Consider the following 23,556-nt stretch of genomic DNA (forward strand, 5'->3'; position numbering starts at 1 on the left):
AGAGCAGATGAAGGAAGGTAATAACACTAGAGGCTCTGGTGTCCACCCTGAATGAAGTAAGGAACCATAGGAGGGTGATGAACAGAGAAGTCACAGTCTAACACACAAACAGAATCACTCTGGCTATTGTGTTTAGAATACACTGTAGGGACTTCCAGATCTGCCCACGGTGCTCTTCTTGTAAGACACTAAACCTGCCACAGAAAATGACTATAAAACCTAGAAAAAAACAAATAAGGAAACTTTCTCAAGTCATCCAGGCAGAACCTAAGGGGCCAAGATCATGGAAGGAATGGAAGCACATAAAGTGGGTTTTTATTCACATCAGCTTTTTTCCCGACTGCATTTCTCAAATCGCTATCTGGGAGAATAGAATCCAAGGATAAAAATGACAGTTTTAAAAGACTAAAAAGACGAACGTTAATGTTTGTGGCTACCGAAGGAACTGGAACTTAAGGGTGAAACGACAGAGTAGGGAACAAGTGAAAAGGTACACAAAACTCTGTGTACAAACTCCCTTCAAGTAGTTGACTACGTTTTCACAGAGTAAGAATGTGGGAAATCCAGTAGAAAACAACAGTGGCTGGGGGTTAAATATTGACACCTGAGCAGAGATTTCAGCAACCACACACTGCAGGGAAGAGAAGCTGGAAACCAAGTCTCCCGAGGAGATGTGGTGGTCTGGTTCCTCAGTCATGTCTGACTCTCTTGTGATCCCATGAACTGTATGGCCTGCCAGGCTCCGCTGTCCATGGGATTTCCCAGGCAAAAATACTGGAATGGGGTGCCATTTCCTTCTCTAGGGAGGTGTTGGTAAATACCCTGGCCTTTCTGTTAAGACCACAGGAGGGGCACAATTGAAAAGTAAGGATACTTCTTAGGCATATAAGAAAAATTGAAATAGACAAAACCTTTAAAGCCTAAAACTGAACTTAAACAAGACCAAAGCACTCTGCTAGCACTGTACTGTCAGAAAGAACAACAACAACAAAAAAAAAACACACAGTCCTCTTTGGAAGACATAATTCAGAGACTCATCTATGTTCCTGACTACCTAGCATCTGATCAAAACTTGAGAGACACTAAAAGCAGGAACAAATGACAGGAAAGAGAGAGTGAGGGTGGGAGGAAAGAGGGAAGGAGAGAAGGGAGAGAAAGGACAAAAAGGAACAGAAAGAGATCTGGGGTACTCACAAACTAGAGTTATCAAATAGGGACTTTTAAACAACTACAGTTAATATGGCCAGGAAAATACAGGAAAAGATGGACAAAAGAAATAATAGAGAATGTCAATAACATAGTAAAATCTGTACAAAATAATCAAATGAACATTCAGAAATTAAAAGTGTAGTTTATGAAACGAAGAACTCACTGGATAGGTTTAAGAGCAGACTGGAAATAGCAGAAGACAGGCCTACTGAAAGCGAAGGCAGGTCAAGAGAAATACACAATCTGAAGCACCACGAAATACAAGAATGGAAAACATCGAACAGCACATCAGAGACATGCATAATACATTCAGAACATCTAACATACCTAAAAAGAGGCAGAAGAGACAAGTGAAGTGAAATGAAAGTCACTCAGTCGTGTCCAACTCCTTGTGACCCCATGGACTATCCAGTCCAAGGAATTCTCCAGGCCAGAGCACTGGAGTGGGCAGCCTTATCCCTTCTCCAAGGGATCTTCCCAACCCAGGGATCGACCCCAGGTCTCCCTCATTGCAGGCGGATTCTTTACCAGCTGAGCCACCAGGGAACCCAAGAACACTGTAGTGGGTAGCCTATCCCCTCTCCAGCAGATCTACCAGACCCAGGAATCGAACTGGGGTCTCCTGCACTGCATGCAGATTCTTTATCAACTGAGTTATCAGGGAAGCCCCAAAAAGAATGGGACAAAAGCAGATTTCAAAAGCTAATGGCTAAGAATTTTTCTAAACTGATGAAAGACGTACTATATATTTTAAAATCTTTAACAAACAGGAAAAACATAAAGAAAGTCACACACCCAGAGACACAGACACAGACACACACACACACACACACACACACACACACACACACAAGGTCTAGAATAGTCAAACAGCTAAAAATCAAAAGATAATGAGAAAAACTTTAATGTATGCAAAAAAAGGACATTTCCTTAAGAAAAGGGTCAACAAAACTTTTCAATAAAGGGGCAAATATTTTAGGCATTACATGCCATACCATCTCTGATGACTGTAAAGTAAAATCAGCTAATACAATACATACATAAATGGGCTGGCTGTGTTCTAATAAAACTTTATACATATGAGGATTTCTGGATGGCACAGTGGTAAAGAATCCACTTGCCAATGCAGGAGACCCAAGAGACACGGGTTTGATCCCTGGGTTGGGAAGATCTCCTGAAGCAGGAAATGGCAACCCACTCCTGTATTCTTGCCTGGAAAATTCCACAGACAGAGGAGTCTGGCAGGCTACAGACCATGTGTTCACACAGAATTAGATACTACTAAGCAACTGAGCACACATGCACAAATGCGCAGGCCATAGTCTATTAATCCTTGTTTTAAAAGGACCAACAATAATACCAACAGCCAACTTTTCAAAAGAATTTACAGAGGTCAGAAGAAAATCAAATGACATCTTTAAAAAGCTGAAAGAAAAAAGGCCAACAAACAACAAACCCACTTAAAGAAAATACACTTCAAAGCTGAAGGTGAAAAAAAGTGATTTTCAGACCAGTAACTGCTGAGGATCTGCTGCCAGGATATAAAAGGATATCATTTCAAAAGGAAGACAACTCTAAATTTACATGAGATTTATTCTAAATTTATACCTTTCATCTACAAAGGAAAACTTCCATCTATAAAGCAGAACTAATAGAAGAAAGACATATATCCACGAGCATGACTGGCACTTTTAACACACCTCTCTTAGAACAAGCAGATAAAAACATTCAATGAAGATGTAGAAAATATGAACACAAACAACCAGCCTAACCTGACATGCATAGAACAGTATAGCCAACAACTGTAGAAAAACATTCTTTTCAAGTGCACATGGAACATTACTTATCAAAATAAAATTATATGCTGGATAAGATCTTAACAGATTTCAAAGATCTAAAATCATTTAGGGTACATGGAATCTAACTAAAAATCCATAACAAAAAAAAAAACAAACTAGAAAATGCTCAGATGTTTGGAAAGATAAGCAACATACTTTAAATAACCTACGAGTCAAAGAAAAAATCATCAGGGATATTAGAAAATAATTTGAACTGACCAACAAAATTACAACATCTCACAACTCATGATATACAATAAAAGCAGCACTTATAAGTAAATTTATATTTCTAATTGGAAGGACTGATGCAGAAGCTGAAACTCCAATACTTTGGCCACTGACTCACTGGAAAAGACCCTGACGCCGGGAAAGATTGAAGGCAGGAGGAGAAGGGGACAACAGAGGATGAGATGCTTGGATGGCATCACCAACTCGATGGACACGAGTTTGAGAAAGCTCAGGGAGTTGGTGATGGACAGGGAGGCCTGGTGCGCTGCAGTCCATGGGGTCGCAAAGAGTCGGACACAACTGAGCAATCGAACTGAACTGAAATGCAATATAAATGAAGAAAGATTGAATATCAATATTCTAGGCTTCCATTTCAGGAAACTAGAAGAATAATAGCAAATTAAACTCAAATAACAAGTAAAGAAATAAAGTATAAGGGGAGAATTCAATACAACAGAAAGAAACTACAATAGATGAAAATCAACAAAACTAAAGGATGGTATCTTTCACACAGGTTGTTAAGAAAACTTAATGAGATCATTGTAAAGCACTTACCACCGGGCCTAGAACATTCATTTATTTGGTATCTACTAGGTTCCAGGAACTATTCTAAGTACTGGGACTTACATTTTAAGTGAGAATGCAGGGGAGTCGGGTATGGGTGAGGGGGAATGACAGAAATGACAGAAGCGGGAGGGAGGGAGGGAAGGAGAGAGGGAAAGGGAAGGGAAAAATAAATATAAACAGAATAAGTACTATTTGAATGATTAAAGTAAGGTAATACAAATAAAGTAAGACTGGGCAATCACAAAAGATCTCTACAGGTAGAAGTGATCAGTTAAGCTGAGATCTCAGAAGACAAGGAGCCAACCATAGGAATTTTGCAAAGATACATAGCAGGAACAAACACAGATTATAAAGACCAAAAGAAGGTCTACAAAGGGTCTGTAAAGTACACAATGGTTGTTTTCTCAAGTACACTAAACACAGAATACATATGAGTTGAAAGAACAAATGAACATAAGCTATATACTAACATGTTCCTCAGAGAATACAGGGAAACTCTAAGCTTTCAATGGATTCTCAAAATGGTCCACGACCCCAGTAAAAGTTAAAAACTACACATACATCTTCCATGTATACATTCTACGTGTGCATGTTTTAAAAACCATGATGTCATATATACATCAAAAAGTCTCCACATTTGCCAAACCCTTTACCAACGTCCTCAGCTACTATTCTGTTGGCAGGCAGCAGGAAATAGATTTTACTTTTGCTCAGGATATAAGGAATACTTTCTAGAATGCGACTGCTCATCCTTAAAGTTTTAAAGGAAATATCACAGAGCCATTCAGCTACTTAGGAACAAGCTAATATTCTTTTTTCTGTTTAACAGCACCATAAACCAAAGTTGCCACTTTCGATAAAAGATTAAAAAGACTGATGGAGTCTCAAAAGTCATTTAAATTTGATAAATATAAACACAGAAAAGTTTTTAAATTTTTGCACTAAGAATAAGTGCCATAAACTTAAGTCAAAAAACAAATAAAATGAATTTGGAATTTAACTCAGAGCTAATTTCTTTAGAATACAAAAGACCCTTAACTAATCAACAAGAGCTGATCCAACAGGGAAATGGGCAAAGGACATATAAGGTATTTCATTGAGAAAATAAACCAATAAATATGAGGGAGAAGATGTAATGCACTAATAATTATAAAGATTCAGTGTAGTAACATTTTAAAATGTTATTATATATTATCATTTGGTAATATTATACATATATATGATCATTTGGTTTACAAATTTTTTTCTAGAAGGATACACAAGAACTTTTCCATTGTGATTATCTTAGGGGGTACAGGAATGGGGAAGTGATACATTTTCTCTATTACTAACATGCCTTACATTGATAACATATAATTACTTATTTAGTCACCTGAAAGCATTTTCTAGAACTTAAAACATTTATTTATTTATTTTAGTATCACAGAGTCTCTAGGAAGCATGCGGAGTTATTCACTATTCAATTAATAAGGAAGCCGAAGCTCAGAGAATGTAAGGATAACATGCAAGTAAAAAATTACACATGTAAGAAATTCTAAACATAATTTTCAAGTATACCACCACAGAATTAGGGAACTGCAGAGCAAAGAATTAAACCTGAGTCTTGTTTTGAAATCCAACATTCTTCCCATTTACCACATTACTATGAATTTCTAAAGTTGAGTATATTAAGAAAACATTTCAAGAATTATAGAATAAGTATAAAATCCATAACCTATGGTGCCACAATACTTCCCTAATTTTTATAATCGACCACAAGAAAACTGTTGTATTCTTTTTTCTCTTGAATTCAAAATTTTGTGAAAAGAAAACTGATCATTGGAACCATAATAAACACTAACTATTCTCAGTAGTAGTCTAAAGCATCTGTGATACACTTCTGTCTAAAGTCAAAATAAATTTTATTTTCACTGACATTACTTTGACTATATTTGGTTAACATTATCTCATGTAGATTCATCAGCTCAAAATTAATTAGTATTACAGAATAGTGTATTCCATCCAAACAATTCATCTTTGTTGGCTCACATGCCCCACTGATACTGGCATGCCACTGTAATAATGGGCATGGTGCCACAGGAGCAGATGGGCATAAACACAGACATGCCAAAGAGTCAGTGAGTGCATCAAGTATGAGTATTAGTATTAGATTTTCCTCCAAGAAATTCATAAACTACAGTAAAATAAATATAAGTTTTCTACTATATTCATAAGATATGCCAACTCAAAGCCAGATTAATTTTTAAATCCTTAAAAAGAAAAAAATCAACTTTCCAAGGCCACAGAAGGCAAGTTTTCCATCTGATGAGTTTGGATTAGCCTTCTGTTTAGGGAATTGAGGAAACCAATATTCAATCTCTACCTCAGACAAGCTTTGTCCCTGAAGCACTTGAAAATCTCAGTAAAAAATTCAGTTTTGAAAAAATCACTTGGCACTGTTACAAAATGAAACAGTTCTGTGATCTGTTGAACAACAATGTGAGTATACTTAACACTAATGGACTATATACTTAAAAATGGTTAAGATGGTAAATTTTATGTTATATATTTTTTAATCACAATTTTTAAAAAAGTCACACAGCCCTGTCAAGTTTTCTGATGAAGGCAATGTAGGCCAAAAAACCGAAAAAAATCCTACAATTTCCTATATGACAGGAAAAAAATCTGAAAATGTAAATCACTGAGCTTTACATGTTTATTTTAAATTCTACATTCTGTTGAAAAAAACTATTGTAATTTTCAAAAGATTAATTTATTTCCACATATATTTTTAAATTTTTGAAACATAAAACATATGATATTGACCAAATACTACTGAAATTTTTTATAATTTTTACCATATTAATGAAAAGTTTTAAAATACTAAAAATGCTAAAATAAAAAAAAAAAGGCGGGTGGGGGAATCATTTGTAATCACTATTATCCAAAATCATTTGTTAAGCACTATAAAAGGTACCAAGAAAGATGGCTCTGTGTGTGTGTGTCTGTGTGTGTGTATGTGTGTAAACAAAATCTATCTCTAACTTTCAGGAACTTAACTACATTTTCTTTTTAAAGAAATGTTCAAGGATCCAATCACCTTGGGAAATCCAATATGTCAGACAGGCAGAAAATTTAAGAACTGTGTATTTTTAACTTTACTTACTATTTTTTGAGATTTTTTTTAATGTGGACCATTTTAAGAGTTTTTATTGTATTTGTTACAACAGCATATGTCCTATGTTTTGGTTTTATGGCCACGAGTCATGTGGGGTCATAACTCCCTGACCTGGGATCGCGCTTGCACCCCCTGCACTGGAAGGTGAAGTCAACCACCAGACTGCCAGGGAAGTCTCTAATTTACTTTTAACTGGCCATAGCGTTCCTATCATCTTATGACTCCCAAACTTCTGTCTCTAGCCTAACTCTCCCCTAAGCTCGACTCATGTATCCAACTGTCTATTTAGCATCTCCACTCGGATGCCTAATAGGTGTCTCACACTTAACGTGCTCAAGCTCCTGAACACCTCCCCTCTTTAAAAAGTTCCTCTATATACAGTCTTCTTCATTTCAGGTGACACCAGTCCCAAACTTCCAGCTGTTTAGGCAAAAAGTTTGTGTCCATCCTTGATATCTTTTTCTCTCACACACCACCATTCAAACCATCAGCAAATCTCACTGGATCTACTTTCAAAATATATGCAGAATCCAATCACTGCTCCCCTCTACCACCGATCCGACTGAGGCATCACCTTATCTTCTTGCCAGGATAACTGTAGGGTCTCCTTGCTGGTCTCCCTGCCTCAGATCTGCAGTCTATTCTTAGTTCAGGAGACAAAGCGATATATTAAAAACATAAGTTGGGTCATCTCACTCTTCAGTTCAAAACCCTCCAATGGCTTCTTTCTCACACAGAGTAAAATCCAAGTCCTTACAAGGATGGACAAAAAGCCCTACACAATCTGGTCCTTACCTCTCTGCTCTCATCTACTACTCCCCCATCTTCCTTCATTCACTCTGTGCAGACATACTGGCCTCTTTGCTACGCTCTCACACCAGAAATTCTTTTGCCTCAGAGCCTGAGCACACACAATTCCTCTGACTGAAGACTTCTTTTTCCCCCGACTTCTGCAAGCCACCCCCTCACCCACTTCAGGTATTTGCAAGCATCTTTTCTTCACCCTGCTATTTCAAACTCAACCCAACCTCCATCTTAATTCTCTATCCTCTTTCCCTGCCTTATTTTTCTCTATAGAGCTCCCTGTTATCAAATGACTGACCATATACTGACTTATTTTATTGCTTATCTTCTTCAGATTGGAATACACTTCAGATTGGCATTTTGTCCACTGATTGATTAATCCCCAGCATTAAGAAGAGTACCAAGCAAAAGAAGGCACTCATATTTGTTAAATCCATAAGTTACTTCTATATTTTTTAGGTTATAGAAAGAAACATTAGAAATGAATAAGGTCTCAAGTATCCTGCAGACCATAACCTCTTTGAAAAAAGAAATACATGTGGCACACAGCAGGAACTTGATAATGACTGACTTCTGAATGCCCACTCTGCTCAAAACCTTCCAACGGCTTCTCTTCACACTCAAGAGTAGAATCCAAAGTCCTTACAAGCCCTACACAATCTGGCCCCCAACCTTCAACTCTCCCCTCTACCCTTCTGCCCCCACAGTACTAAATTTCCCCCTTATTCTTTAGGACTACATCCTTAACCTAGGCTTTAAGAAATTTTAGGTAACCTACTCCTAGAGTAAAGCTCTGCCAACCCATGATCTTGGGACCAGCCTTATTCATAAGCCTCTCGCTTATCCAGCTGGCATGCCACCTCACTCAGCTGCCAGGTTAAAGACACTGGCCTTCTAATTAGGTCAGTCCCTATCAGCAATACAAGTAATCAGCCCATCAATAAGCAGACATTGACTATAAATTGTTCACTTTTGTAGATCTATGAACTCTTTCCAGCTGACATGTTAAATAAGTCTTCCCTAAGTACATAAACCAAAGAATGTTATTCATAATAATGTGAAATATAGGAAAATCATTTCCTTCTTGATTATTCTACTTTGGGCTCTTCACTTTAAATTTTGAATTTGGACTGCAGGCAATTTGTTTTTGTCGGTAGTTCATTTATATTCACAATTGCAATACTGTCAAATTATTTCACTATAAAACATTTGTCATTCCATGAGCATTTGTAACTTTTCTGCAGTAAAAAAGAACATTTCAACCCACCATCTGTCTGATCTTTTCGGTTTTACTCATTCAGTTCTAGCAATGTTACCTCAAATTCTAAATATTTTTAGAAATAATATCTCACATCCTGGGATTTAGTAGTAAGGCTTGATTTTAAATATTCTAGATTTTCTCCTTGGATTTCACAAAATCAGTGATCTTAAAATTACATATTCTATATCTATGTTTTTTGGTTGAGTAGTTAAGATAAACTGTAAAAGTCAGAACTGAACCTCCTCCAAGAAAAAATGCAAGCTAAGCAAATAAAATAGAACACTGTTATAATCTGTAGCAAAGCAAGACTCTGCAGTATTTCATGATTTTTTTTGTTCAATATGGTAAACTTTTATTTGATTTGAAGAACATTTCAAGAATTAAATTATAGGAATCCTACCGTACCACTAAAGTGACAACCTTTATCCTGAACAGCTGGCCCTTTGTAGAACTAACAGTCTTACTTACAGGAAGACAAAAACAACTAATTCATCTACCTAGGAATGCACTGCAGATATCATTGTATAGCTTCTTCTTTTGTTAACAGTCACCTTAGAACACATGACATTTACTTAGTAAAAGAGCAATAAAAACACTGAAATTGGGAGTCTCCTAGTGGTCCAGCAGTTAGGACTGCTTTCACTGTCGTGGCCAGGATTCAATCCCTGGGCAGGGAGCTAGTATTCCACAAGCCACGCAGTGCAGCCAAAATAAAATAAAGCCCTGAAACTACCTTATATTTCATATGTTCCTTGCAAATAAAAACATTAGGGCCCAATTTATATATATAGCATGGCAACTATGCTGTTAACATTGCCATAACTAGATTAAGTGGCCATAAATTCCAACAAGCTAAGCAGAATTAACAAGATGAGCAGTTACCAAAACTGGAGTTATCAAACTCAAAGGTATTAAATCTTCAGAAATCAAAGATGATGACAAGGACAAAAATATGCCATGGAAATCATTAATGGAGTATATTTTCATACCAGCAACACCAAATTCCTAAACACAAGAGAAAGGAATTCACAATGAAGAGCCCGTGCCTCTTCATAATATGCTAACAACTCAGAGCTCCAACATTTTCAGCATTTCAAACTAAAATGTGTTTGACATTTCAAAATTCCAGCATGTCCATTTTCTTCAGTAAATCACTGCCCACCAACAGGCCAGCTGCCAGAGGACCCCCTGAGCCCTCAGCTACCCCAGGACCCTCCCTGTCTACCAGAAGGCTCAGGATGCAGCCCACCCACCAAAGCGTGAGCAAGAGCCCTGGGTCCAGCGGCACGTCGATCCCACCCTCAGCAGGCCAGCACTGTCCTGGGCCCAGCCCCATCCACCCAGAGGAGGGGACCAGACCTGGGACAAACAAGGCCCTAGAGCCAGCTGGTAGGACCCGCCCACTCATCAGCACTCTGACACCAGCTCCATGACCCCCTGGGCCTGGTCCCCCTACCTACAGGCTGACACCAACCAAGAGTTTAAGGTACAACGTAGAAAAGACAGTCTCTTCAACAAGCTACATGTACAAGTTGAGGTTAGAACATTACCTCACAGCATATATAAAAACAAACTCAAAATGGATTGAAGATCTGAAACCCTAAAACGTTTAGAACAGAGGCAGAATATTGACAAAAATCATAACTATTTTTTCTGGACCTGTCTCCTAAGACAATAGAGATAAAAGCAAAAATAAATAAGTGGATCTAATTAAAAGTGTTTGCACAGCAAAGGAAACAACCAGCAAAGGAGACAGACAATTTATGGAATGGGAGAAAATATCCACAGCTGATATTAGTGACAAGGGATTAATGTCCAAAATATATAAACAGCTCATACAAGTCAGCATGAGAAAAACCAAACAACTCAACACAAAATGGCAAAGATGTGGGGGAAAAGGGACTATTGTACGCTGCTGATGGCACTGTAAATTGCTGCAGCCATAAGGGTATGGAGGTTCCTCAAAAACTTGAAAGCAGCTATCATATGATTTAGCAATTCTACTCCTGGGTGGAATTTTATTCAAAGAAAACAAAAACAGTAATTTGAAAAGATATATACACCATAAGTTCACTGCGGAATTATTTAAATAGCCAAGGTACGAAAGCAATCTAAGTGTCCACTGATAGGTGAATGACCAAATACATGGTATATATATACAGACAACACACAAAACACAGTGGGATATTACTCACCCATAAAAAAAGAATGAAATCTTGCCATTTTCTACAACATGTAATGACCAAAGGGTATTAGGCTAAGGGCAACAGTCAGACAGGGAAAGATATACATGGAATCGAGAAAAACAAATGAACAAACATAACTAAACAGAAATAGAATCGCAGATACAAAGAACAGATGGTTTTGGGGAAAGAGGGTATCAGTGTACAAAATTCAGTTACAAAATAAATGAATCACGGGTAATGAAATGTACAGTCTGGAGAATACAGTCAATAAATATGAAGTATCTTTGTATGGCAAGAGACACCAGCTAGACTTATCACAGTGATCATTTAGAAATGTATAGAAATATTGAACCACCGTGCTGTGTACCAAGAACTAACATAGCATGTGACAGGTCAATTACTCACCAAAAACAAACATACAAACTTACAGAAAAAGAGATCAGATTTGTGGTTACCAGAAGTAGGGAGATTGGGGAGTGGGGGAATTGGATAAAGACAGTCAAAAGGTACAGACTTCCAGTTTTAAGTACTTTATCTCACAACTGGGAATGTGCTATACAACATGATAATATAACTAACACTGCTATACGTTATAAGTGAAAATTGTTAAGTAAATCCTAAGAGTTCTCATCACAAGGGAAAAAATTACTTTCTATTTCTTTAATGTTACATTTACATGAGATGATGGATGTTCATTAAATTTACTGTGGTAATAATTTCATGATGTATATAAGCCAAATCATTATGTTGTATACCTTAAACTCATACAGTGCTGTATATCAATTATATCTCAACAAAACTGGAAGAAATACAAAAACAAAAATATACAAACTAGTGTGTTACTATCAACAAGGCACTGACATCTGGGGCTGCAAAAGGAAAATAAACCAAAGTCAGCAGTGGCTGGAGAGCTCTCTAAAACAGAGCAGGAGGGCACTGATGAAGTGTGACTTGAGGACAACAGCCCAGCTGGAGTCTGAACTTCGACCACTTACTATCTTAACGGAGGTATCCACAATATGTGCTCAATGTTCCAGAAACTCAAAATATCTATCCAACCCTTACTCTAAAGTAACTCGTGACAGCCTATTCATTAACAGCAGATACTTCCTTGCATCGTGGTCAATCATCAAAGTGAAGTCACTCAGTTGTGTCGACTCTTTGTGACTCTTTGGACTACAGCCTGCCAGGATCCTCCGTCCATGGGATTTTCCAGGCAAGAATACTGGAGTGGGTTGCCATTTCCTTCTCCGGGAGATGTTCCCAACCCAGGGATTGAACCCAGGTCTCCTGCACTGTAGGCAGACGCTTTACCATCTTGCCACCAGAGAAGTCTTGGTCAACCATAGTTCTTGCCAGATAACAACGACCTTGTGGCTTTCATCTTTATAAGACCCGAACTCTTTTCCACTGTACAATCTTGAGCTACAATTCTTAAGATCCCAAATAAATTATTTCATTTGTAGCCCTCTGAATTTTCTTGGTTGATAAGACTGGCTCATCTTTACTTTCAATAAAGTTAACTCGAGAACATCCCTATAAAAAGGGATGTTTTACTCTCATTCAGATACATTTCTATATGTCCTGTGAAACTGAGAAAAAGCAGTGTGGATTGAGCTAGATGTGTTGTCTGTCGTGTGCCCAGTCACTCAGCCATATCCAACTCTCCGCGGCCCTTAGGACTGTACCCTACCATAACGTACACACACCAGAGACCCACGTAAAATTCCTAGTGGCCTCCACTGAGAAACACTGATATTAAAGGTTAAAGAGTTATATGTAATGTAATTTTCATGGATAATATAAAGCTGACAATAAATAAAATTTAAGTTAAAAAAGTAAGCTAGGCTTTATCATTTGCAATGCAAAAACACTGACATTGATTACATCATACTACACGATATAGTAAGACAACAGAAAAGCATGCAGTCCTTTGCGGCTAAATCAGCTCTGCAAATCAAACAAATGAAAAGACCACCCCAATTTCAGCAAGGACCGAAAAAATGCTACCTTGGTTACCTTTTAATTGTTAAATCCAAGGGCCACTTTTCAGCCTTCACTCCATCTGCCTTCTCTCAGCAACTCCTAACATAGTTAACCACTTCCTTGCTCCTCTCAGCTTGCTTTTTCTTTTAAACTTTCCTCTGGTTTCCTAGCCCTCTGAGCACTGTCTCCTTCCCTAGTTACTCATTCATTCACACCATAAATGTTGATGCTCCCTAAACTGCCTCTGCCTAACTGTTGTCTAAACTGCCTCTTCTTCTTAAAAGAAAAGTTCTCCCTGGGTGATTTCATCCATTCCCTTATTTTAATTACTACCCACAATTCTAAATGCTGATGCTTGAACCTGTATTTCATCTAAACGTGCATTTTCTTTTGCAACTCTCCTGGGTTCTATTTACTTGGCCTGAAGAACTCCCCCTGTTCTCCACCTGGCAAAATCTTCTCAGGATTTATGACCTAATACATTACCACCTCAGTGAAGCTTTCAACAACTTTTCCAAATAGTGTTAGTTACTATTCTAGTTCAGAAGTCATTGCAACTATACCATCTTGTGAAAAACTCACAAAATAGGCAAGTATTATCATACTCTCCCTAGAAATAAAGGCACTGAAGTTTGAAGAGATCAAGCAACTTGAACAAAGAAGCATTACTACAAGCAGAAAATATCAACTTAAATCCAGGTCTTTTCACTCTAGGTCCAATACTCTTTCTAGTACACTGTGATGTTCTCAAAAAAAAAAAAAAGAGAGAGAGATTCAGAAATTTAGTAGTTTTACCATTGTTAAGAAAAACTAATTAGTAATTTCTAGAAATTAATTTATAATTAAATGCTTAATCCAAAAACAAATTTATTAATTACTATTTTAAATTATACACACACACCCAAACTGGTTAAAATAAGTGTTTAAGACAAAAGAAAACACCTCATACCAATCAGAACAGCCATCATAGAAAAGAAAACTACAAATAATAAATGCTGGAGAGAATGTGGAGAAAAGGGGACTCTACTGCACTGCTGGAGGGAATGTAAACTGGTATAGCCACTATGGAGAACAGTATGGAATCCTTAACAAACCAGGAATAAAACTACCATATGATCCAGCAATCCCACTAGTGGGCATATCCCTGAGAAAACCACAATTCTAAAAGGCATACGTACCCCAATGTTCACTGCAGCACTATTTACCATAGCCACGACATGGAAGCAACCTAGATGTCAATATAGAAGGTGTGGGGGGGGGGGGGGGGTTATTATATATATACATATGTATATATATGTGTATATATATATATATATGAATATTATTCAGCCATAAAAAGAAACAAATTTGAGTCAGTTGTAGTGAGGTGGATGAACCTAGAATCTGTTACACTCAATGAAATAAGTCAAAAAGAGAAAAACAAACATCATATATTAATACCTAGTGGCTCAGTCGGTAAAGAATCTGCCTGCAATGCAGGAGACCCGGCTTCAATCCCTGGATCAGGAAGATCCCCGGGAGGAAGGAATGGCAACCCACTCCAGTATTCTTGCTTGGAGAAAATCCCATGGACAGAGGAGCCTGGCAGACTTGCAAAGAGTTGGATATGACTGAGCGACTAACACCTGCACTTTTCTTTCAACACATATATATGGGATCTAGGAAAACAGTGAACAATTTACAGAGAAGACATGGAGACAGAGAGGTGGAGAACAGATTTCTGGACACTGCAGAAAGAGAGGCTAGGAGAAACTGAGAAAGTAGCATTGACATATATATATATATATACTATCATGTGTAAAACAGGTTAACTGTCAGGAAGCTGCTATATAACACAGGGAGCCCAGCCTGGTGCTCCGTGATGACCTAGAGGGATTGAACTGGGGGTTGGGGGGAGGCTCCAGAGGGAGGGACAATATATGTATACACACACACACACACACACATATAATTATGACTGATTCGTGCTGATGTGTGGCAGAGACCACCTCAAAACTGTAAAGCAACTATCCTCTAGTAAAAACATCACCACTGCAGACACTGTAGTAAAGACTGGTTCAGGAGATTCACACATGGTGGCTAAGAACAGGGGATGGTGAATCTAAAGAAGAGCAGAACACCTGTATGATTTCAAAGTGTCCCTCCACAGGTAACTAGAAAAAAAATCCTTTAACTGGGAAAATTAACATCATAAAGATGGGCACCCTATGCCTCCTGACACAAAAGTCTAAGAAGGTAGTATTGTAGCCTGGGATATTTAACATGAATCAAAATGTGAGGAAACACCAGCAAAGGCAAACTGATTAACATGCTATAAAGTAACTGGCTTGTGTTCTTCAAAAATATCAAGGCAGTGAAAGACAAAGGCTAAGTAACTATTCCAAATTAAAGGAGATTAAAGAGATATGAGAACTAAGTAAAATACATAATCCTGGACTGGATTCTACACTAGGGAAAAAAAATGCTAAAAAAATTAATATTATTTATTGGGACAAATTACAACACAGGATTATAGACTGCAAATTATACTAATGATAAACTTCCTAACTGTAACAGTGCTGCAGTTGTGAACAAGAATATCCTTTTTCTTAAAAAATACATGCTAAGGTATGAGGATAAAGTGACATGGTGTATACAACCTATTCTCCAATGGTTCAGAAGAGATAATAATATGAATGTATGTGTGTCTGCGTGTGGATGGAGAAAGAAAGAGAAATAAAGCAATGTAGTAATTTTTTAAAAACTGAGCCTGCATCAAGAGTAGTTCTCTGTATTACTCTTGCAACTTTTTTGCAAACTCAAAATCATTCAAAGTAAATCATCAAAAATGAGACCAGAGAGTGTGGGAGAAATGGGTGAAGCAAGTCCAAGGCACAAAGTTCCAGTTATAAAATAAATAAGTCAGGGGGATATAACGTACAGCATGGTAACTAAAGTTAATAATACTGTACTGCATATTTGAAAGTTGCTAGAAGTGAATCTTTAAAGTCCTCATCCAAGGGGGGGGGCGTGGAACCAAACTCTAAGTATGGTGACAGATGTTAACCAGACTTGCTGTGGTGATAATTTCTCAATATATTAAAAAACCTACTGAACATTATGGTGTATACCTGAAATTAACATGTCAATGTCAAATATACTTCGATTAAAAAAAAATCAGAGTACAGGATCAGGGTAAGCTTGAAGTTTTTTACATAAATTTTGTCATTTGGGTTTTTTTAAAAAGGCAAGAAATATCACATTTTTATAAATGAGAAAATAAAAGAGAGGTTAAGTGACCACTTCAGAACTCAGGTCCCTGTTTCTGTACAACCCCACTGGTTTGCAATTTAATGGCCAAAATGTTTCTAATTCCTGAAAGCCTCAAGGTCATACACTGTCTACAACTACTAAAGTTTTAAACTTTTAATGATTTATATGCATTCTCTAATAAGGTACAATTATTTCCTTCTCCAGGGGATGTTCCCCACCCAGGAATCGACCGGGGCCTCCTGCATTGCAGGCAGATTCTTTACCAACTGCAATACAAGGGAAGACCAAGGTACAATAAACTTCCTCGAGTAGCATATCCAAATGCTCAAGACAATGGGCTCTGAAATGAGATTGTCTGAGTTCAAACTCAGGCAGGGCAGTGTTCCAGTTCTGCTATTTTAGGCAAATTAACCACTTGTGCACCCATTTCCTCATCTGCAAAGTAGAATCAAAGAAGTATCTTTGGGTTCCTCCTATATCCTCTGTGGCACCTGAAAGTCACTGAACAGTTTCCCATAAGTCACACTCACTCAGTCAGACAGTTGTCAGGAGGACTAAATGAGATAATCAATATAAAGTAGTGTGCACAAGTACTCAAAGTCAGCTATTTTTATTTCAACTCCAACATGCTCAGTCACCTCAGTAACACTGGTCACAGTCAAAGCCACACATTTTTTTCAAAATAAGACCCAAATCTGACAAAATAGGAAATGAAAGGCTCTAAAGGGAAAACATCTTAGAAGTTCACAATCCATAAAAGTAAATCAATTGTAAGCATATCACATGCAAAACAGACTCTACAGACTTAAACATTAATTTAACAGTTGAAATATCTGCTAATAGAACAGTAGAGCTACAACAGATTTCTTGTTGGAATAATCCATCATCTAAATGCACAGAAGGAAAAATGAGAAATTATTGAAGTTACATTACTTATAAACTTCGCTAACCTAAGAATAAGGAAATAAACAAAAAACTGTTCCGCACACTCCACACAGATTTCAGTTAGCTTAATGCAGTCAAAATGTAATCTCAACTTCAACTACTAGCAATTTCCAGAATGCCTTTTTAAATAAATTTAACTGAATTTTAATCAAAAATTATTTAAGTTCAGCATAAATCTATTGTCAGCCTATTATGTTCAGTGAGTACTGAGAGATCAAAAATAAGAAAAAATATAAAAATGATTACCAAAAAATGCAAAGTTACCAAAATTCTGTAAGTTTAAAACCACTCCCTCTCCCCCACCACAAAAAAAAAAAAAAAAAAAAAAAAAATCAATGAGTGGGGTGTTTTCTTTCCCTTTTTCAGTGGTACTTAAAATACCCGTAATAAAAAAAAAAAACAACCACGTATACATTGTTTAGTGTTCTTTTTTAAAATCCACATTTGCAAAATTTTACCACTTGCCCACACTCTAAATATTCTCTCCTCATATGCTTATTACTGTGTTTCCGAGCTTTGTTTTTTGGTTTGGGGGTTGTCTTTTACTTTTGGTGGGGGGTTTTGTTTTTTCTTTTTTGGTCTGTTATGCAAAAGACATTTTCCGGGAACATTGGTGTCTGAATAAACCAGCTTGTTCATTCATAAAGCGCCTAAAACACCACCTTGCTTCTACACTTAGGGGTCACAGAACAGGTTCCCGTAAGACACAATCTAACTTTCCCTCTCAGCTCCCCAAACGTGAATCCTTCCACCCTAGCGAGAGAATTTCTCCAGGTGTCATCAAGCAAACGTTAAACTAACTTGAAGGGTTTGTTCAAAATTCAGACTCCTGGGCCCCAGACCGACTCAATCGGGGTCTTTGGGGGTGGCACCTAAGCGGTCCCAAAGGTGGTTCTTCACTAAAGTCTGAAAACTCCTAGAGATCCCCTCCACACACTCAACCCAAACTCCCAACAACTCCCACCACTGCCAAGTGCTCCCGCGGCAGGAAAGGCCCGCTCCGCTCCGGGACGGTCTCAGGGCGACCCCGCCCCTGTCCCGGGAGCCCCAGGCCCTCAGTCCCATCCCCACCCCAAACCTTTCTCCTCACTTCTTCATATCGCTGCTAAAGAGGCCGAAGGCGCCGGAGGGGGAAATGGTTGAGGTCGCCTCCTGACCCAGCTCCGTCGCCTCCCCTCCTCCCGACTGCTCATTGTAGGCGAAGCTGTTGCTGGACATCGCTGCGGGGTGGCCGGCTGTCGAGCTGGCCCGGCCCGGGGTTCTCTCTGACGGGCTCCGGTCCCAGCGACTGGAAACAAAACTAGTTCTCGTGCCGAGGGGCGCGCGCAGACGCTTCCGGACTCGTCACCGCTCCCACAGCCGACCCGGCGGGCCACCCCCTGCGCATGCCCAGTGTGCGGGCGGCCAGAGCCCACCCCCCGGCCACTCCCGGGCCTGACTGGAGTTCCCGCCTCCGGGCTTTTGAGGTCGCCGAGCGGCTAGAACCCAGCCTCTGCGCTGGGCACACCCTCGGCGTGCTAGAGACTAAGCTCTTTTTAGAGTTTTCTTTTCTGGTTTTTTTTTTTTGGAGACAGATACCCACGTATTCATTTTGAGCCCTTAGGAGATCCCCCGGGCCGGGACACCTCTTTTTTGGATTCCTGTTGTAAACGAGAAGCTTTCAGATTTCTCCTGAAACACCGTTTAACACACCAGGTCAACTTTGCTAAACTTACCAGGATTGCTTTTCCTGTTTAGGCTGGTTTCTAAAGCTTTCGCTCCAGCCTGCTTAGTCTTGCGGTTACATCTGCCCCAGGCAATCTTAATGCAGAGCTCTGCGTTTTAAGGAAATTTCTAAAACCCTGTCTTTCTGGGATCTGCCACTGCCTAGATGGGATCATTGTAGCTTCAAAGGAAAATCCTGGGGTCTTTGGTTCCGAGGAGCTAAAGGCGTGCTTCATACTGGCGTCTGGCTACGAAAAGTAGAATAAAAGAAAATAGAGCTGTCCCAAACACCAGAAGTAGCTCCTTATCTGGGCACCTCTTTTTGTTCTTCTTGCCGTAGCACTTACTAAAGTCTAAAGAGGAGTCAAGGCAGAAAGTTGCCTGGCTCCAGAGTAGCTCTTGAGAAGCTTTCTTTTCAGGAGTAACTTGCCCCAGCCTGATATTTCAGGTGGACTTCAGAGCATACTGCGCTCTATTTCCACTGCTTCCCTTTTAGTCAGGCTCCGAAACCTGGAAACTGTAAGGGGACTAGTGAAACGCAGGGCTTCCCTGGTAGTTTAGAAGGTAAAGAATCCCCTTGCAACTCAGGAGACCTGGGTTCCATCCCTGGGTGCAGAAGTTCGCCTGGAGAAGGGAATGTCTATGCACGCCAGTATTCTTGCCTAGAGAATTCCATGGACAGAAGAGCCTGGTGGGCTACAGTCCATGCAGTCGCAAAGAGTCAGACAACTAGAACAGCCCACACCGAAACACACCCCAGAGGGCCAGTGCGTGGGGCGGGTCTGAAGTGTCCTACAAGGATCGGAAGGTGGTCTTCACATCCTCTGATGGCCACACTGAATTGTCAGATATCGCTACATATCTTCCCTGGGGCTCAGCAGTAAAGCCTACAAGGCAGGAAACACAGGTTCGATCCCTGGCTGGGGAAGATCACCCTGGAGAAGGAAAGAGCAACCCACTCCAATATTCTTGCCTGGAAAATCCCATGGACAGAGGAGCCTGGCGGGCTACAGGCCTTGGGATCTCAAAAAAGAGTAGGACAACCCACTGACTAAACAACACCACATACCTACTACTACTAAAATCCCCCAAATCCACAACACTAACAACACCAATGCTGGTGGGGATATAGAGCACGAGAAACTCTCATTTATTGCTGGTGGGGATGCAAAATGGTATAGCCGCTTTGGAAGATAGTTTGGCAGTTTCTTACAAAATTAAACATACTTTTATCATATAATCCACCAATTGTGCTCCTTGGTATTGATCCAAAGGAGTTGAAAACATGTCCATGAAAAAACATGCACATGCACAGATGTGTTTAGCATCTGTACTCATAATCACCAAAATGGAAAGCAATCAGGATGTATCTTCAGAGGGTGAATGTGTAACTAAAATGTGGCACATCCAGACAGTGGAATATTATTCAGCACTAAAAAGAGAGAAGCTATCGAGCCATGAAAAGACGTGGAGGAATCTTAAATGCACATTACTAAGTGAAAGAGGGCCTTCCCAGGTGGCTCAGTGGTGAAGAATCTGCCTGTCAAGGCAAGAAGATGCTGGAGATACAGGTTCAATCCCTGGATTGAGAAGATCCCCTGGAGAAAGAAATGACAACCTACTCCAGTGTTCTTGCCTGGGAAAACCTGTGGACAGAGGAGCCTGGTGGGCTACAGTCCATGGAGTACAAGGAGCTGGACATGACTTACCAACTGAGCATGCCTGCCCTGTGAAAGAAGTCAGTCTGAAAAGCTTACATATTCTGTGATTCCAACTATATGGCATCTGGAAAACGCCAAACTATAAGACAGTAAAAGCATCAGTGGGTGCCAGGGATTCATTTGGGGAGAGGAGGGATATTGAATAGGCAGAGAAGAGAGGATTCTTAGGGCATTGAGAATACACTGTATACCATGATGATGAATATGTATCAGAATACATTTCTCTAAACCCATAGAATGAATAACACCTTAGAATAGAATGAATAACATAGAATAGAATAACACCATAGAATGAATGAACCTTAACAGACACCGTGAACTTTGGGTGATAATGATGGGTCAGTAAAGGTTCATCAGTTGTAACAAATGACCACTCTAATGAAGATGCGATAAGGAGGAGGCAGAGCATGTATAAGGGCAGGACACATACGGGCAATCTCCATACTTTCCTCTCAATTTTGCTGTGAACCTAAAGCTTCTAAGAAATAAAGTTTTAACAAAAAATGAGTTTATTTTTAAAAAGAAAAGCCACACTGTTACATTGGAAACAAGCATGACTGCAATGCTATGTCCTCTAATGGAGAGAGAAGAATGCCCTCCATACTTCATATTCTGATCAAAACTTGGCAGGTTTTTTATTCATGTTTGAATATCCCTCCAGGGATGAGACAGTGAAGCACTTAAAATGTGTTGTTGTCAATAACGATGATATTGATCGATCTATGGAATTTAATCTATAGCTGATTATTCATGATGATAATGATGATGATGTTGGTGATGATGATATATGCTTAATAGATGGCTTAGGGCTTCCCTGATGGTTCCGTGGTAGACAATCCGCCTGCCAATACAGGAGACACGGGTTCAATCTCTAATCTGGATAGATCCCACATGCTGCAGAGAAACCAAGCCCGTGGGCCATAACTACCCTGTGCTGTAGAGTCTGGGATTCACAGCTATTGAGCCACATGCCACAGCGACTGAAGCCTGCGCACCCTGGAGACCCCTGCTCCACAGCAAGAGAAGCCACTGAAATGTGAAACCCATGCACTGCAACGAGAATAGTCCCCATCTGCCACAATTAGAGAAAAGCCCGTGCAGCAACAAAAAGCCAGCACAGTCAAAATTAAGTAAATAAATAAAATTATTTTTTAAAAATAAACGGCTTAATATGTACCAGGCATATAAATATTAGTTCATTTAATAGTAAAAGAAGCTGAGCATTCATTTCACTTATCTGTGAAATGAGAACATTGATACACACATACCCTAGAGAATCTTTGGCATATATTTCTTGGCATAGAATGTCTTGGTTGTAGACTATATATACCTTTGCTGAATATCCTAAATTGTTCTCCAATATAATTTTACTGGAGCTATCCTTGGTAGCTCAGACTGTAAAGAATCTGCCTGCAATGCAGGAGACCCAGGTTTAATCCCTGGGTTGGGAAGATTCCCTGGAGAAGGGAATGGAAACCCACTCTAGTATTCTTGACTGGGAAATCCCATGGACAGACCATGGGGTCACAAAGAGTCGGACACGACTGAGCAACTAACATATAATTTTAACAGTTTACATTCCCACAGCAATGCATGAGAGATCTTTCCTCACATTTTCACTAACACTTTGTTTTCTTAAAAGTTTTCATCATCATCAATATGATAGGCATGAATATTGTTTTATTATACTTCATTTTCATATTCATAATGAATCTGAGTCCCTTTTAAAATTATTGTTCCATTTGCATTTTGTTTTCTGAGAACTGCACATGAACATACTTATTTGGTTTTACATTGAGTAGTTTGCTTTTCTTATACATTTTAAGTTCTTTATTCTTGAGTCTGTTATGTTTAAGTCACTGCTTGATTTTGTTTGGTAATATTTTAATTTTTTCAAGCAGACTACTGTAGGAAATTGAGCTACAATTTTTTTACATTGTCCTTAAATAGTGTGAGTATTATGATTATATATTCCTCAAAATACTTGTTGGGTAATTTTTCTCCGGATTCTTATGTATGGGATGCAAAGTAAATACACCTTGGAAAAACAGATGAAATTTTATCACTGAAAAGATACTAGAGAATTGACAAGAGAAGACTTGAATTCCTTTATACCTTAAGATTATAAAACTGTTACAAAAGTATTCTTACAGAAATGTACAGAAATACATAAAAATAGTAACTACATAGGTTGAAGTCAAGCTCTCACATTCATTCAGAATTCAAGAATCTCACATATAGTTCGGATGTTTTCTAACAGGAGAAAGGTCATGCTTCTAACCAGAAGAAACTTCAGCTCTAATAGAACCAAATTATTCTTTGATCTCTGTAACCAAGCCCAAACCAATTTTTTCTGTCTCCTATTGACATATATAGAATCTCAGGATCATTGTTAAACATGCTGTTTGTTCAAAATGTTTTTTTCCCTAACATTTTAATAAAATCTTTATTGAATTTTCCAATTTCAATTTCTGTTCATTTGAACCCCCATGATAACAGGTGTTAAAATTTGGTATATACATATTTTTGAACTTATTTTCTAAGCATAGAAAAACTAATTATACATGTGTATATTTTACCAAATAAAGCTGTATTATCACTCTGCATCTTATTTTTTTTTAGTCTATTGTGGAAATCTTTCAGTGTCAATTTATATGGCTGACTCATTTTTTAAACATATATGTAATATTTCATTCTA

The 23,556-nt window shown here is 38.7% G+C and overlaps 1 protein-coding gene across 2 annotated transcripts in view; it reads right to left on the reverse strand.

Annotated features, from left to right (window-relative positions):
• Positions 1-18,806, reverse strand: part of AP3B1 (adaptor related protein complex 3 subunit beta 1) — a 235,939-nt gene extending 217,133 nt beyond the window's left edge. Inside the window, exon 1 of one of the 2 annotated variants that reach the window (XM_020902680.2) lies at positions 18,524-18,805. In XM_020902680.2, the coding sequence (XP_020758339.2) occupies positions 18,524-18,651 (128 nt within the window). In that variant the 5' untranslated portion in view covers positions 18,652-18,805. Of the gene's footprint in view, positions 1-18,523 lie in introns of both variants that reach the window. The other variant, XM_070468579.1, reaches the window with a different exon arrangement.
• Positions 18,807-23,556: the final 4,750 nt, after the last annotated feature.

Source organism: Odocoileus virginianus, chromosome 6 (assembly GCF_023699985.2).
Source record: "Odocoileus virginianus isolate 20LAN1187 ecotype Illinois chromosome 6, Ovbor_1.2, whole genome shotgun sequence".
Lineage (NCBI taxonomy): Eukaryota > Metazoa > Chordata > Mammalia > Artiodactyla > Cervidae > Odocoileus > Odocoileus virginianus.